Source organism: Myxocyprinus asiaticus, chromosome 6 (genome assembly GCF_019703515.2).
Source record: "Myxocyprinus asiaticus isolate MX2 ecotype Aquarium Trade chromosome 6, UBuf_Myxa_2, whole genome shotgun sequence".
In the NCBI taxonomy this organism is placed as follows: Eukaryota; Metazoa; Chordata; class Actinopteri; order Cypriniformes; family Catostomidae; genus Myxocyprinus; species Myxocyprinus asiaticus.
In genome coordinates this window covers 40369644-40387292 of record NC_059349.1, presented here as the reverse complement: position 1 = coordinate 40387292, position 17649 = coordinate 40369644, and the positions used below count along the sequence as shown (strand labels likewise).

Below are 17649 nucleotides of genomic sequence, written 5' to 3'. Positions count from 1 at the left end.
TGAAAACTGTAAAAAATAAGAGTCATTACATGATTTCAAAATAAGTCATTGCATTGTTTTGACCTTACTAAGTTTATTGAATTTTCACTCTGTTACGGTTCCACACAGCCATGTTGGAGCACAGGGCAGCCGCCTATATCGCCTGTAGGATGGGCCGGTACTTGCACAGCAGCGGGCTGGCCCAAATTACTCAGCGGCCCACCGTGAAACTCCCGGTGCTCCGAATGGCCAGTCCGCCCCTGACCTGAATCAAAGTAAACTGTAATTTAAATGAAATGAAATAGAAATAGATGTGAACAAGAACAAAATTAATGAATAAATACATACATAAAATAAAATAAAGAATAAAATAAAGCTATTCATTTTTGATGCTATGTTCAAGGACAATGTGTTTTCTTTAAAGACTTTTTCATTAGTGTTTTTTTTCTGTTCTGTTGCTCACATCCTTATCCCCTTCTTTTATTTCCCATTCCCATTTTATTTATTTGACATTTAATTATAAATGGTGCTTGCTAAGGCAAACATAACTATTATTATTGCTCATACATACTTAGGAGAGCACCAATCACATTTTCTTGAAAAATGTAAACATTTTATTCCCTATATTGAAATATGATTTCTGTACTATAAGAACAATTTGGCAATATTGTTCATGTTAAAAATCATGCAACTAAAGCTTTATTGACTTTTAATCCTAAAAACAGAGAATGACAGAAAATTAGAGATTTGAAAGCTGAAATCAGATGTTCATGTGAACATGAACTTTGAGGTATTGTGTATGAGAAAAGGGAATTACATAAAGCCAAACAGACATGCTCTGTGTACTGTCACACCGCCAAAGCACCAATATGACAACAGTATTGCGAAGGGTTGAGGATTTACAAGATTAGTGGCTAATACGCTTGAGCCTGACATTTTGGGTTGCTGCCCTTTCACAAAATAAGTCTCTTCTTGGCAAAGAGAGCTCCTTTCCTCTCTCCAGGTTATAACTCATCTAATGTCACCATGTCACCTCACTCTAGATTTCCTTTACAAACAGGTGGATCAGACTTACTCTGATTGGTTCAATCGGCATTCTGTTGAGGGAAGGATGGCAGAATACGGAGACAAGATGTGTGACAACACCTGTTATTAGAGTTCAATTTAACCCTTTCATACGACCATCACACATATGTGATGGTTAATAACTGAGCCCCGCAGAGTAGTGTCACATATATGCATTTCTGCAACAGCCAGTTACGTTACAAGCTGCCAGATTCAAATCGGCTTTTGCGCCAACACAGGCTGCGCTGGTGTCATGGTTTTATGTATTTTTGTTCATGTCTTTTATTTTGGTAAAATAGTTCCATGCCATATTTGTTCCTGTTTATCATGATTGACCCCTGTCATCATGTGATCTTGTCATGTGTTTCCCATGTTCTAGTTTCTTGTCCCCATTGGTTCATTGTTTCATTAGCTTGTTAGCAGTCTCGTTATCTTGTTTAGCGTTCTGTATGTTCATTGGTTATCACTGTCATGTGTTCTCCCAAGTCCAAGAATTTAGCCCTCATGTTTGCCATTGTCCATTGTCGAGTACTGTGAATGTATCGCCATGTCCCACGTCATGGTCGATGAGCCAGCGTCCCACGTCATGGTCGATGAGCCAGCATCCCACGTCATGGTCACCGAGCCAGGGTCCCACGTCATGGTCGCCGAGCCAGGGTCCCACGTCATGTTCGCCGAGCCAGGGTCCCACGACATGTTCGCCAAGCCAGGGTCCCACGTCATGGTCGCAGAGCTTGCGCCACAGCCACCTTCACAACCACGCCTGAGTCTGCTCCATCCCATGTCACAGCCACGCCTGAGTCTGCTCCATGCCATGTCACAGCCACGCCTGAGTCTTCTCCATGCCATGTCACAGCCACGCCTGAGTCTGCTCCATGCCATGTCACAGCCTCATCTGAGTCTTTTCCATGCCATGTCACAGCCATGCCTCAGCCTGCTCCATGCCATGTCACAGCAACGCCTGAGCCCATCACAATAACTCCTCAGTCTGCTTCACACCATGTCACAGCCAAACCTCAGTCTGCTCCATGCCATGTCACAGCCAAGCTTCAGTCTGCTCCATGCCATGTCTCTGCCAAGCCCCAGGCTGCTCCATGCCATGTCACATGTCACAAGCAAGCCTTTGTTCCACGGTCCAGGCCCGCTTCTGCTCCACGGTCCAGGCCCGCCTCTGCTCCATGGTCCAGGCCCGCCTCTGCTCCACGGTCCAGGTCCGCCTCAGCTCCACGGTCCAGGCCTGCCTCAGCTCCACAGTCCAGGCCTACCCCTGCTCCAAAGTCCAGCGTTCACGCCTGCCACGGCCAACGAGTCAGCATCCACGCCTACCACGGCCAAGTCAGGATCCTGCCGTACCATGTTACCATGTCATGCCATGTAACCACGTCAAGTCAAACTATCACAAATGCACCACAATAACAGTTCACAGCTTGTATATGCACAGCCATCATTTCTAAAGGCAATCTTTCCATGCACGCATCTACGTCTGCTGCTTAGGTGCAGATGTGGTTTTCTTTCACACAAACAGCTGTCTTTTCAGGCACACAATACATTTGTTTTCTGAAAAAGACAACAAACTATCACAAAAGCACCACGATAACAGTTTAAAACTTGTATACTCACAGTGAAAACATGCTGATCGAGTGTGATTATCCATGCACGCAGCCAAGTCTGTTTCCATTAGCGCATGACACACACACACACACACACACACACACACACACACACACACACACACACACACACGTCTGATGTCAAACAGTGCATAGGCAAACTGGACTGCTGATATTATTTGCTCATTTGTTTTTTGCAGCTATAAAAAAAATAATACAATAAAAATAAAAATACCACAGCAGACATAACCCATTTGTTCACATGTTTACTATATTATATACAGTATTGTTTTATTAAAATAAATCAAAAATGTTAATAAAATTTAAAAAAGTACTCATCTACACTCCTGGTGTCTCCATCATATTGTACTATTTGTTGTCTGTCTGTCTTTCCTGGTGTCTCCCTCATATTGTACTCTTTGTTGTCTGTCTCTCTTGTTCCTTGTGTCTCCATCATATTGTACTAGGCCCTTTTTTGCAATCCAAAATGTTCGAGGGGATATTGAGGTAGCTTTACTTGTTTAGGGCCTGTGTCTGGGTCTCCTAAATCAGTAATGGTCCAACCAGTTGCCCCTGCCTGCTGCTGCTCTAGGTCTTTAATTGGCCTGCTGTTCTCTTCTGCAAAGTAGCAAAGTAAAGATGCATCATATCAGTAGGTACTATACTGTATACTGATAGAATCATTTATTCTGCTGCTTCTTCTTTAAATGAAAGTTAATTGCAGAACCTAAATGTTTATGCTTTTGCATTTTATGAAAATATTATTTTAGTAATAACTTAATTGATTTTTTTAAAATGATTTTTTTTATATATAAATTACACAAAAGACAAAGAAAATAATGATCAATTATACCTATAACTACCAGGCACGGTCATATTGACCGCACGGGACTTCTAATGTTAATCTTTCCCGCAGTTGATGGTTACTTAACAACTGTCATTAATTACGTTTCCATCCAAGGATTTTTTGTGAAAAAAGTTTTAGCGCATCAAAATAAAGCTGATGGAAATGCAAATTATCGCTAAAATTTCACAAGTGTCGACATAATCTTTTTCCGTTTAATTCTAGTGCATAAACTCTATGTCGATACTTCAAATGTCACGAAAAACTGGTTTGGAAACCACACTTTTTGTCGAGAAAATTGCCATTAACGCAAAAATATAGTGTCATATGACAGAATTTGCCCCAATCGTTAGCCTGTGTTAATCATGACGACAAGGTATAGGCCTACATCCTTGAAAGCCAATTTATTGTACGTGATTATGGATTGATCTTAATCCATAATCACGTACTGCAATCGTGACACTTCCAGGAGTGCCAATTAACCCTCTAACACAAACATGACACTTCCAGGAGTGCCAACACAAATATCTCGTATCATGCACATCAAAAAGTGCACAGAGAACAAATGAATGGCCACTGTTTACGATTAATTTAATCATGGTAGACATCCGTTTATTTATTAAAGTTGCTTTTACACACCATTCAAAATAATAGCGGCAGTCATGGAATTAGCCCACAATACAAAAAACATATGCACAAAGATGTTTTAAATAAAAAATAAATACACAATACTAGGAGAAAAGCTTCAGTGTGCTTTTTCGGAATACTAACATAAAGCCCAATTCTATCAAATTATTGTTTAGCTTACTTTTGAAAAAATGCCGGCAAAAATCCCTGTATTAAATTAAATAAAATTACCAAACGAAAAAAAAATTTTTTTAGACCTATATATGCCTTTTCTTTACACAAACTTAAATTAGCCTTTCCCTGTTCTGTAGACGAAAAAAGTCGGCTGAATTACATTCTCAAAATGTTCTGCACTTTTTTCAAGACTATAAACTATCAGAACTATTTGTCCAATGCGGAGTTCACTTTCAGAAAACGAGCTTTTGAACATTTTAAAACTTTTAAATATTTTAAATCTAACCGTCTTTACCTCGGATCGCATTTGCTGAGCTTCTTCCTCAAAAATGTAAATTGCATTATGACACTAAAATTAATTTTAGATGATAATCAAGTTCAGTTGGTCGTTAAAAGTTGCTGGACAAATATGCGGGACATATTGCAGTTGTGATGGCAATGCTTTAGATTAGATGATTGTTCAAAATAGCCTATTGAATATAAGGAATGTATCATAAACACAGCAAATACACATCAATGGATGGTCCTTATACTAAGACCGAAAGTTTCCCCACTACTTGGTGCAGGTTGCCAGCTTGAACAGGGCCATGATGATTCGCTTTCGGGTCGGAACCGGTGGCAACCTGCGATAGGCACAACATCAGGACCAATATTACAGTTATATCAGAAGGGCAACTGTTCCCTTTTGATTGCAATTCCTCCTCTTCTGATTGCTTTTATTTGTGAAATTAAAATGACAGCAAGCTGGCTAATTTCAATGAATTGTCTCAATACTCTCCCCATTTTACCAAAACTTCGGAGGAAAAAAATTAGGGACATCTGGGAGTCGATTTAGCGATAAACATACATTTCTGAATGAAAATGGCTTAAGGGCAGATTTCTTTTGCGATAAACCAAAACTTATGTGACAAAGTGGGGTTTTTTTTAGGCATGACGTCATCACACACATCATTTTTATCGATAAAAGGCCATTTGAATCAAAACGGGCAGAAGACGACAAATGTTGCAAACATTTTTTTATGCATTTTCACTTTGTGGATAACAAAACAGCGCGAAAAGTGGATGGAAACTAGGCTAGTGTCTCTGTCAAAGAAACGTTGCTAGCGGTCTCGACTCTCTCGAGTGTTATCGCTAATTTGCTCACAAATACAAATTGCTAGATTAAATTGGCTGATCCGTACAGTGGTTGAATAGAATAGAAGTGTCTGAACAGAATGGAATCTCTCAGTTGGTTATTTTTTCAATTGAGACTGAGATTATAGAGTTTCGAATCTAGCGTTCAAAATGACTGCTATGGCCATTCTAGTAGATACAGAATTCTGGTAGTTCTAGTGTTAATGATAAAAAACAAAGACTACTCTGATTTTAAAAATTATATACATATGTTTATATGAACACATTTTGTCACTAAAAGGAAACTGTTTTAGATTTAAACAAAACTTTCTTATCGTGTGTGTACATACACTAACCAGCAATGATATAAAGTTCTAGCTATGTGGTTTATATAATGTTAGTAGGTTAACTGAGTTATTTCGTGTTCTCCCAAAGAAATGCTTACATAACCATTGTTATGCTAAGCCCTAAGGTTAGCTAACTAGCAAACCCTGCACAAACCTGTAGCCGCTAACTCTGTCTCTGCTGCTACACTTTGAGTTTCTGGCATCCTCTCAAACTCATTCACTGCTACCGATTCCTGTTCTAAATGCTTGCATTTGCCTTGTTTCTTTCTAAAGAAGTTACGAACGCCAGTTTTTTTTCCCACTTCATCTTATGCTGCTACTCTTGACAGACGTATGCTGAGCAATAACGGGGGCGGGGCATTCACAACTCTATCTGGACTGGCAGGTGCTTTGGCTGTATGTGTGTGTGTGTGTGTAGAGGCAGGGGGTTGGAGTCATGCGAAGTAAGCGGTGCATTCATATGATTGCAAGACACGCAAGTAGACGTCTGTATATAATTGCGCAGCAATGCCGTTATGGTAAATAATCGGAGTACAAATATATTATTGGAATTGGATCAAAAGACCCGGGGCTAGTACAAAAAGACCTGGGGCTTAAGCCCCGGAAGCCCAGGCCTAACAACGCCACTGTTCCAAACCTGTATGACTTTCTTCTGTGGAACACAAAAAGAAATGTTAGACACAATATCTGCCTCAGTCACCATTCACTTTTGTTCCAAGGAAGAATGAAGGCCTTAGGGGTTTGGAACAACATGATGGTGAGTAAATGATGACAGAACTTTCATTTTTAGGTGAACTATTCCTTTAAGAATGATTTACAATGTGTGCAAATAGTGTGCACTCTATGTAAAGGCATACCTAAGAATGACTTACAGTTTATAGTTGTCTCTGCATATTAAGATAGAAAACGTAAGTATTTGGACACTAAAACAACTGATGAATCACCTTTAAGCAACTGATGAATTTTTCACAAAGTTTTAATGTTTTGTCAGTATTGAATTAGCTACTTTCAGAGGGACTTGGGCTTATCTAAATCTGCCTGGCTGCAGACAGAAAGGAAAAGTGGCAGTCTTTTTTATGCTACTTTTTCTTTTTCACACCATAAACACAATTTCAGATGACATTGATTACGCATCTGTCCCACCGGCCTCTGACATCCGCTTGTTAATGGCTCAATTTTGTGGACTCAAGATGGCACCGAGTATGGCTGCTGCGTTGCGAGCTCCAACACAACATTGCATTTTTTTCTTTGTTTTGTTTACAGTTCTTATCTTTTTTGTCTTGGATGTTGTCTGCCTTATTGTATATGATAGACAAACACTTTTGGACATTGGTTCTGCAATTGCACACCGAAAACCAGACTTCCAATTCCTCGATGCCGACCCACTGTTTACAAATACGCCAGCGGAGCCCTTTGTCTGGGCTGCCCGGCCGCGGAAACGCAGAAGGAAAAGGGGAAACAGAGCCGGCGTTCTCATCAGAGTAAAACGTCGCGCAAATTGACCCCCTGCTACCCAGTATTCTACTGGCAAATGTTCAGTCTCTGGACAACAAGCTCCGTGAGCTGAGAGCGCGGATCTCTTTCCAACGTGAGATGAGGGACTGCTGCATTATCTTCCTTACAGAAACTTGGATGTCTGCTGAGATTCCAGATTCAGCCATCGAACCCATGGGGTTCTCCGTGCACCGAGCGGACAGAGCGAAAGACCTCTCAGGTAAAAGCAGAGGAGGTGGTATATGTTTTATGATCAACAAATCCTGGTGTGATCAGAGGAACGTTCATTCTATCAAGTCTTTCTGCTCTCCTGATCTGGAATTTCTTATGCTTCTGTGTCGACCATTCTGGCTACCGAGTGAATTCACAGCAGTCATTATCACTGCTGTGTGCATCCCGCCACAAGCCGGGACACAGACCGGCACTCAAGGAACTGTATAGGAGTATAAGTGAGCAGGAAACCACGCACCCTGAGACCGCGTTCATTGTGACTGGGGACTTTAACAAAGCCAATCTCAAATCAATCGCACCAAAATACCACCAATATATCAGTTTCAACACACGAGGGGACCGGGTTTTAGACCATTGCTACTCTCCCTTCCGGGATGGCTACAAATCCCTCCCCCACCCACCATTTGGCAAATCAGACCACTCTTCCTTTCTCCTTCAGCCCGCTTACAGGCAGAAACTGAAACAGGAAGCACCCACCCTCAGAATGATCCAGCCACCCGAGCCACGGGCTGCTCTCACTGCTACCATCAGGCAGGCAGTATCGCAGCATCAGGACCCTCACCAGCCGACTCCATGACAGCTTCTTCCCCCAAGCAATCAGACTTTTGAACTCTTGATCGCACTTATTATCTCACACCATACTGTCATAAATTATATTCTCTCTTAACAACACACTGCCTGAATGTCAATACAGTACAATACAGCCTACTGTATATTTTATATATACTTTATAAACAATTTTTATTGTATGTGTATTCTATATTATGTGTATGTGTATTCTATATTGTGTGTATCGTATACTGTACATTGTATATTATTATTGTGTTGTGTAATTATGTGTATATTAGATATGTAAATTGTGTTGTGTAAATCTGATGTTTATTGTAAATTGGTATATGTCTCATCACTGTCATGACTGCTATGTTGCTCAGAACTGCACCCAAGACTTTCACCCACTGTTGCATTTGTGCATATGGTTTTGTGACAATAAAAAAGTGATTTTGATTTGTGAACTGAAGCCTGTGAATTTAATTAATCTGCAGATATTTTCCAGGCCTCAATCAATGTGCACAAGAATGCAAACTGTGGAAAAAGCTGCTTTGTCTTTTTCTCCAATTTAATAATGTCGAAAGCTTTGCCAACACACTGTTTAGAACAAACCTATTGCCACAGCATATGTACAAGGTATTGGTCGGTAGGGATGAGAGTCGTAAGGAATTTAACCTTCATGTTCAGTTTGGTGTCTGAGAGATCCCAAGGCCATTTTAATAGCTCAAAAACATGTGAAGTATCAGATTGATACTTCATGACTTTTGCTAATCTTATGACAGCTGATTAAGCACAACATCAAATTTACATCTACATTTTAGGTATAAAACCTGAATAAATGTCATTAATTTTTGCATGCTAACAAGAAGTTTTTTTAATTTATTTTATTTTTTATTGTATTTTTCTTACAATGTGTTTTTGCTGGGGTCAAATTGACTCCAAACAGAATAAGAGAATGTGAAAAGTTGTGTTGTTTAGTGCTAAAACAATCCAAGTTCTCGCATAAATGCATGCTTGTTTACAGTGCTGATGTATGGAAGCCCTGAAAGGCACTGTGAAAAAAATTTCACTAGCTGAATGACTTAGTGCCTTTCTGAGCCTATGTCCTACAAATCTTGTTTGTTTTTTTTCCACGCTAAAGTTTTGTTTCTTTCTAAAAAAAAAAATGTTTCCTCTTTATTTTTTCTCATTTTTTCATCTCCTCAAGAGGCAACACATTTTTTTTTTTTTTTTTGGTTGCTTGCTAGCTAGCAATTAGCATGCGGTAGCAACCTCGTACACCAGTTGCCACTATCAGTAAGCACGAAATCTTAAAAAAATCAAGTGAGAACAATATATATATATATATATATATATATATATATATATATATATATATATATATATATATATATAGACAGAAAAAAAAATGAGAGAGAAAAAAATCGTTTTTGACAAAAAAACAACAAAACATTGTAGGAGATAAGGCACTAAGGCATTTAAAAAAAAAAAAAAAAAAATCACAGTGCGGTTCAGGGTTTCCGTACTTATGAACGTGCAATGGACATCAAGATTTTCAGTGAAAAATGCCTTAAATTTCAGGTTATGTCTCAAAAAAAACACATCTTGCCTTCAAAAGACTTAGCACTGTATGTGATGCATGAGCCACTTGTACTACTATATTTATGATACTTCTGGGTCCTTTTTTAAGCTTTTAAGTGAGTCGGTATCAACTGCCATTTTATTGGCAAGACGGACTGAGATATTCATTAAAACATCTCCTTTTGTGCTCCACATACTGTAAGATAGAAAGTCATATGTGTTTGAAGGACATGAGGTTGTGTAAATTATGACCAAATTTTCATTTTTAGCGGAACTATTCTTTTACTATCTGATTCTTTATTAATTTTGAGAGGGAAAGATTTGACAACGTAAACCATGAAAAGGTGCATTTACACAGACTTCAAGAAACAATTTTAGGAAACAATGAATTACACACTTGAAAGCTCAAACTTTTCTACTCGATTTGCACTAATCAGAATCAGAATGAGCTTTATTGCCAAGTATGCTTACACATAGAATAGAAAATATAAGTATACTGTATATAGAACATAGTACAAGTTCCAACCCTACTGTATTTGTCTGGCTTGTAGCATAGACAAAAAATCCTGTATGAACCCTCTGGTGTCAACGGACGTGCCAGCACATCCTGCTGGATTTTTCCCTCATAGCAGCAGAAACAACTTAAAATACTCCGTCATTTTGGGGCATACAGATAAGTGTAAGTCATCATTAGAAACTATAAAGGGTCTACTTTTATTTGTGTACACTCACAATAACAACAAAACCTTGTGCTTTTGTAAAATAAAAAAAATAAACAGGGTGCGCTTTCAGCCGTCTCTGTCTCCACGAGCATCTTTCTGAAACACGTCACAAAAATGAACTGAAACATGAAACATATGTCTAAAGAAAGCTTAAAATGTCTACTTATAAATAAAACAATTCAAATTTAAAACAAATATTCTCCTGCAATGTAATCTGTATGAAACTAAAGAGATGTACAGTTTCTCCTGGCTTTAATTTTCGCTAATGTGATCACACCTACCAGCAGAGCGTGCTATTCATACGGTAATGTGCTGAGGTGATCAATGCAAATGGTAAACGCCCCCAACAATGCCTTAAAAAACATCAAGTTCATCATCAGATTCATTCACTTTCCTGCGCGTTTGGAAGATGACATGCTACACAGGTGAGGAAGAGTTCACATTTTCCTCAGAAGAAGTGCGGGACTACGACGATGAACGTTTGCATTTTGAAGAGCGACTTGATCCAGCCGAGGATACAATTCCGGATGAGTAAGTCTTATTAGTTGACATGCTATTTTATATAAACATGTACATATTTTACTAGTTGGACTATTTCCAGACTTGCCAGCCAGTATTCAGAGTATTGAAATTTGTCCTAATAGGCAAGTTTTAGTTACATTTAAATGTTGTTTCGGCTAAAGCAGGTATTTAAATTGTATGCTATATGATATAAATATGATATGTAATATGATATCAAAATAATTATGAAGTAATGATGCTGAAAATTCAGCTATGATCACAGGAATAAATTGCATTTTACAATATATTCAAATAGAAAAAAGTTATTTTAAATTGTAAAAATATTTCACAGTATCACTGTTTTTGCTGTATTTTGGATCAAATAAATGCAGCCTTGGTGAGCAGAAGAGACTTCTTTCAAAACCATTAAAAAATCTTACCGATCTAAAACTTTTAAACGGTAGTGTAGGTCTAAAGTTTTTAAGTAAAGTCTTTATTTAAAGAAAATGTAGTCAGATTACTTCTTTTAACTTAAACTTGATTTTGTGAATAAGCTACAAACAATATATTCAATCATTAAGTCTCCTCACATTCATTCTCTCTCAGGGGAGGGTTCTTTGTCTCCTCAGGTGTGAAATACATCAATATTCATGATCATCCACCCCTCCTCGCATATGGCCTTTCTAACACTAAAAGTGTCTTACAAAAGTTAAATGACTATATTGTTTTTTATGAATGAGTGATCAGGATGGTTTTCACATAATTTTATAGCAAAAACTCTTGTAACTATAAGATCCAGTTCTCAAAAGTCTTGTGAACAAATGTTTAGTATGTGTTATATGGCCTTATTTCAGTGACTTAAAATTTTTGTTTTTTCAAAAACCACGCATAAACGTTATTTTCTCAAAAATACAAATATGTACATACATGTTGCAAACATATTATTGTAGCCCAGTTTGTGCTGAATACAGTGTTATCAGACTTTAGCCATTAATATGTTTTTAAGCAACTGAAAAAAGCACAAATGTCAAGGCACGTCAAAACTTCTCCAGGGCCCAAAACACCCTCAGACCCCAGAGGGTTAAAGAAAACCTGGGCTCTTTCAGGAAAGCGTCTAACCTGGCAGAGAGATCAGTGTGAGTGTGAGTGTGTGTATATGAGCTACTGTGCAGTCCCTGTGAGCAGAGGGAGTCCACGGATATCGATCTGTCTAGTTAAGACCACTAACAGCGTAGGCCACAGATGAGAGGAGAACAGAGCAAGGGATCACAGAGGTCCCAGAGAACACACTGCTCCACTGAGTCACAATACTGGCCACTTTGTGGCCGCAGGATAAGGGGATGTAAGGCAGAAATGGAAATTAATGTCTGAATCTCACAAGAAATTGACTTGGAGTCTAAATTAGAGACATGTTAACACCATAAATCATTAGGTTTACATGGAGAAATATTTTCTCTGAATATCGATACACTATTTAGATAACGTTAGTAAAACTAAACTGCAGCATATAAAAATGGTAACACTTTATAATAAGGTTCCATTTTATAACATTATTTAATGCATTAGGTATCATGAACAATCAATTAACAAAATATTTTTTAAATCATTTATTAATCTTTGCTAATGCAAGTTAATAAAAATACTATTGTTCATTGATAGTTCATGTTAGTTCATCAGACAGCACTCCGCTGCTGTGGCACTACGACCCAATATCTGAATGAGTTTGAAGTGGACAAAAACAGTTTGGACCCTGTTACCGCTGTCTTTAGCGTCGTCCTGTTTCAATACAGATTGCCCAAAACGCATCTTAAAATTACAATAACAAAATGAATTCATAAAATCTCACAGTTTATTTGTGATAACATGTCAGCAAACATGCAAAAACGTCTGTTTTTGCGCTTATTTGGAAAGTTTAAAAATCTGTGGCAGCATAGCAATGTTCTCATTGGCATGGCATCACACTGTAGCCTACACTTGTGACATGAATGAATGAATGAACATTACATTTATATAGTGCTTTTCTGACACTACACTCAAAGCAATTTACACAGTGAACAGGGGACTCTCCTCAACCACCACCACTGTGCAGCATCCACCTGGATGGTGCAACAGCAGCCATAATGCACCAGTATGCTCACCACACATCAGCTTTTGGTGGAGAGGAGAGAGTGGAGTGATATGGATGGGGATTATTAGGAGGCCATGATTGAGAAGGGCCAATGGGGGGAATTTTTATTTGGAATTTGGGATTTTTAATGACCACAAAGAGTCAGGACCTCAGTTTAACATCTCATCCGAAGGATAGTGCCTTTTTACAGTATAGTGTCCTCATCACTATACTGGGGCATTAGGACCTACACAGTCCACAGGGTGAGCACCCCCTGCTGGACTCCCTAATACCTCTTCCAGCAGAAAACTTAGTTTCCCAGGAGGTCTCCCATCTAGGTACTGGCCAGGCTGAGCTCTGCTTAGCTTCAATAGGCAACCATTCTTGAGCTACAGGGTGATATGGCTGCTGACACATCGTGTTAATATTTTCACTGAACATTAAGACATTTTAATGTTCAAATACTGGTAATTACCGGCTAATGGAAACCCTGGTGGGCACATTACAAGATTGTTGGTCGTGAGATCTGAAACTTTGCAAACCAGTCACCGACTCAAAACATTAAATGAGACGAGCTTGAGTCATGTAGTGTGTGCTAGGCTTTAATTTTGACTCATGACAAATGACCTGAGACTTGACTTGGACTCATAACAAAAGACCAAAGACTTAACTTTGACTCATGGCACAGGACTTGAGACTTAACTTTGACCCATGACAATATACTTAAAACTTAACTTTGACACATGACATATTGAGACTTGACTTGAACTCCTGACTTAAGACTTAACATTGTCTCAAGACAAAAGACTCAACTCTGACTCATGGCATAAGACTTGAGATTTGACTTTGACTCATGAATAAGACTTAAGGAATGAGAAACAAGGAATGAGAAATATAGTGTGGATGAATATCAGCTGACCTTGCCACCCAGGCTTGCACACTGGCTTGACGTCAATGTGAACCGGAACGCCCTCTATTGCCCTTTTCTGGCCACAGTCATATGCGGTCACCGTGATTTTATAGTGCTGCTGTTTGTCGTAGCTCAGTCGCTCTGTGTTCCTGATATTGCCTGTGAAGGAAGAAATAAAAAGAGTCAAAAGCCGCAACACAGGTACATAGATATATGAGAAAAGTAGTAAAATAAAATTAAAGATACACTTCGTGGAATGTGGAGAGTACTCTAAAAATTGCAATTTGTAAGTTGCAGCTGCTACAACAACATATGCCTTTAAACAACAATTACACTCCCATACAATTTTTTCAATCAGAAATGCAATTCCAACTGTGTAAGTGTCCCTGTTTCAGCAATTACAGTTTATATCTGCAAAGAATTATATCTGCGCTATTTAGAACAAACAAAATTGCATCTAATATTTAATTTTACATTTCACAAGCCTCTGTAATGGTTTATTATTTGGATTTACGGCAAGCAGTATAATGTAGGTATGACACATAATAAAGGCAAAAATGGTGTCTTTATACTTTGAATACATAATATACATTTAATTAGAATATAGAGCTTAAAGGATATGGAACCCCACTGTTGTACTCTATAATACAAACTCTAAAGCTCATGTACAGCAAGCATCAACAATTTTATACCACTCGGCAAGTGGTTCTGCTTTTTCTAAGTAGTGGGGGCATGCACAAAAAAGGGGCAGCAGGGGTGCAAGCCCATACCCCTTTGGTTCAAAAATCTAAAGGTGCCCTTCTGGTCATGCAGAAAAACGGAGACATTTTAATAATAAAATAAAATACTTAAAATATATAAATCTCTTAATAACCTCACAATAAAAGTAATAGCATACTGTATGAGAAGCATTAAAGAAAATTAGGCTGAGGTGCCTTTAACAGAAAAACAAAAGTGATCCTCCCTAGGCCCGACTGGCCCCGGAGTGCAGAGCCGTTGAAGTGGTTACTCTGAAGGGAACATGGTATTGCTGTATGAATGTACCGTTCGCTGACAGTCTCGTGGAAGAGCCCTTCGAAAAAGGATTCATTTTCTCAATTTCATTTGGAACAACCCTGGAATTTGCTCCAGAACATCGAAGAGGCATTGCCTCAGACAGGACAGATAAAAAGTCCACTCTATGTATTGTTTTCATTTCCGACATCAAACACTTGCAGTGTTGACAGATTTTTTCATTATAATGGGAGCGTCACTTTTAGTCTAGAAATTCAGTCTGTCTTTTGTAGAATACTGTCATAAACTGAAGGAGCTGTCTGGTTCGGCCAAACAAATAGTTATTTAAACGAATATGCCATTAGACTAATCACTTAAAAAAAAATACCATGGTATTAAAATTTTTTGGACATTCAGAACCATGGCATTACTGTCTGTCTTGGTACCATCATTGTACCATGGTTCTGCCACATTACTGCTGTAAGGTCCTAAATATTGATTACTATATTCATGATACTGTCATGGTAGTCCAAGGCACTTCAAAAATACCACGGTTTTACTATAGCACATGTCAAAATCATGGCATTACCACGGACCATTTCTAAAAAACATTGTAATACCATAGTGTTTTTGTGAGAAATATAACAGAATAGTCTATTATATGTGAAATAATGGAAAAATTAAGATATGCATCTAATAAAAAAAAAAGAAATGCTTGAATACAATACAGCAAAAGTATTAGTTAAGTATGTATAAGTACTACTACTTAAAATTATCCTTCTCCCCTGTCCGTGCAGAGGACTGTGCATGCCACTGCTAAGTAGGATGCACTTTCCTTCAGTCAAGATGTACAAAACATTATCAATCATGGAACCGCATAACCTCTGTGCAGACATGATGTACAGAACTGACATCGTTGTATGAGTAATTCAGCTAACAGCCAAAGGTACATTTTGACTTTCTAACCTCTGGCAGGGTGCCATACTATGCACTAAAAGCTTTCATAGTGATGAGTATTCTTCTTGGTCAGCATCTAGACAGTAGCGGTGGCGCCAGTCTCTGTTGGTTGAAAAATGTCGACAGATCATAGACCTCAGAGTTAAAGAAGCATAATGACATGAATCTTCTTCCTTTTCCTTATCATTTGTGAAATGAGCACTTTTGGTCACAGGGCTGATGTATGTAATCTAGCATTTAGCTCAGTCAGTGCTATAAGCAGCAATGGGGGTTGCTCTAAGGTGTATGATGACGAGTCCAAATGCACTTCATGGTGACAGAGTTCAGTGGAGGCTGAACAAGCAGCTTGTGGTTATTTTTACCTTCTGGCTGCATTTCAATGAGACCAACTGTGCTGTCAAGGAGACAGCAATGAGGAATAGAGGTTATGCCAGGTCTGCATCAATCCTCAGAGCCAAATAGCTAATGTCTGCCTAGAAAAAAAATCAAGCCAATCCAGCTGAAAAGAATAGCTTAATTCAGCTGGTTTTCTGGTCTTAGTTGGTTTAAGATTTTCTCCCAGCCTGACTAGCTAACAAGTGAATGAATGAATGAGCATTACACTTATATAGCGTTTTTTTTTAGACTACACTCAAAGTGTTTTACATAGAGAACAGGGGTCTCTCCTCAACCACCACCAGTGTGCAGTATCCACCTGGATGATGTGACGGCAGCCATAGTGTGCCAGTATGCTCACCACACAACAGATGTTGGTAGAGAGGAGAGAGTAGATTGATAGAGCCAATTCATGGATGGTGATTATTAGGAGGAGGCCATGATTGATAAGGGCCAATGGGGGGAATTTGGCCAGGACACAGGGGTTACACCCCTACTCTTTACGAGAAGTGCCCTGGGACTTTGAATTACCACAGAGAGTCAGGACCTCGTTTTAACGTCTGATCTGAAGGATGATGCTTTTTACTGTATAGTGTCCCCATCACTATACTGGGATGTTAGGACCAGACAACTTAGCAGAGACTGGTGGGCAACCAGTCTAGAGCTACAGGGTGATATGGCTGCTGACAGGTAAGTGCCCAAACCCCCTGTAAAACCAGCCAACCAGACCAGCCTGCCCAAATTGGGAGACCATAAATACAATACAAGTCCACCTTTCTGAAAACAAAGGAACAACCCAAGCTGGTATTCAGCTGGTCTACCAGCAGTCCAAGTTGGTCTTCAGCGTGTTTAGCAGGTCAGCCAGCTGGTCTGCCAACATGACTAGCTGATAAGTGCCTAAATCCCTTCAAAACCAAACCACAACTGTAAAAAAACAAAAATAATATAAAATAAAGTCCACCCGGCTGAAAACGCCCCCAGCTTAAGCCAGTCTAAGATGGTTTGCTGAACGTAGCTAGTCTCCCAGCCTGGCCAAGCCGGTGTTCAGCTGGTCTACCAGCCTGGCCAGCTAACAAGTGCTTGAAAACACTCTAAAAACAGTAAAACAGACCAGCATGACCAGGCTGGAAGACCAGGTAAGACCGGCAAACCAGCTTGCGTTGGCTTAAGCAGTTTTTTTTTCAACAGTACTTCAAACGTGTGTGTGTGTGTGTGTGTGTGTGCTCTATGTGTTACATGTGTGTAAAAGAGTCAGTTCAGTTGTTTGAGCTGATTACAACTGCTAATGGCAGGTGGCGTGATTGAGAGTAGAGAAGTTTTTAAAAGGAAAAGTTCTCCTCTAGTAAGTTATCAATGGGCCTCTGTCTGTACAGCACTGATAAAACCAAGGCTATGACAACAGAAAATAAGACAAAGAGAGTAAAGTGCTAAATGGAAGAATACTAACCCACCAACATTTTTCTGTATGTG

At 39.1% G+C, this 17649-nt stretch overlaps 1 protein-coding gene across 1 annotated transcript in view; it reads right to left on the bottom strand.

The window, feature by feature from the left end:
• The window catches only part of LOC127442322 (calsyntenin-2-like), a 390092-nt gene that overhangs the window by 97143 nt on the left and 275300 nt on the right, over positions 1–17649 (bottom strand). The window contains exon 5 of the mRNA XM_051700250.1: positions 13864–14013. Coding sequence (XP_051556210.1) covers positions 13864–14013 — 150 coding nt within the window. The remainder of the gene's footprint in view (positions 1–13863; positions 14014–17649) is intronic.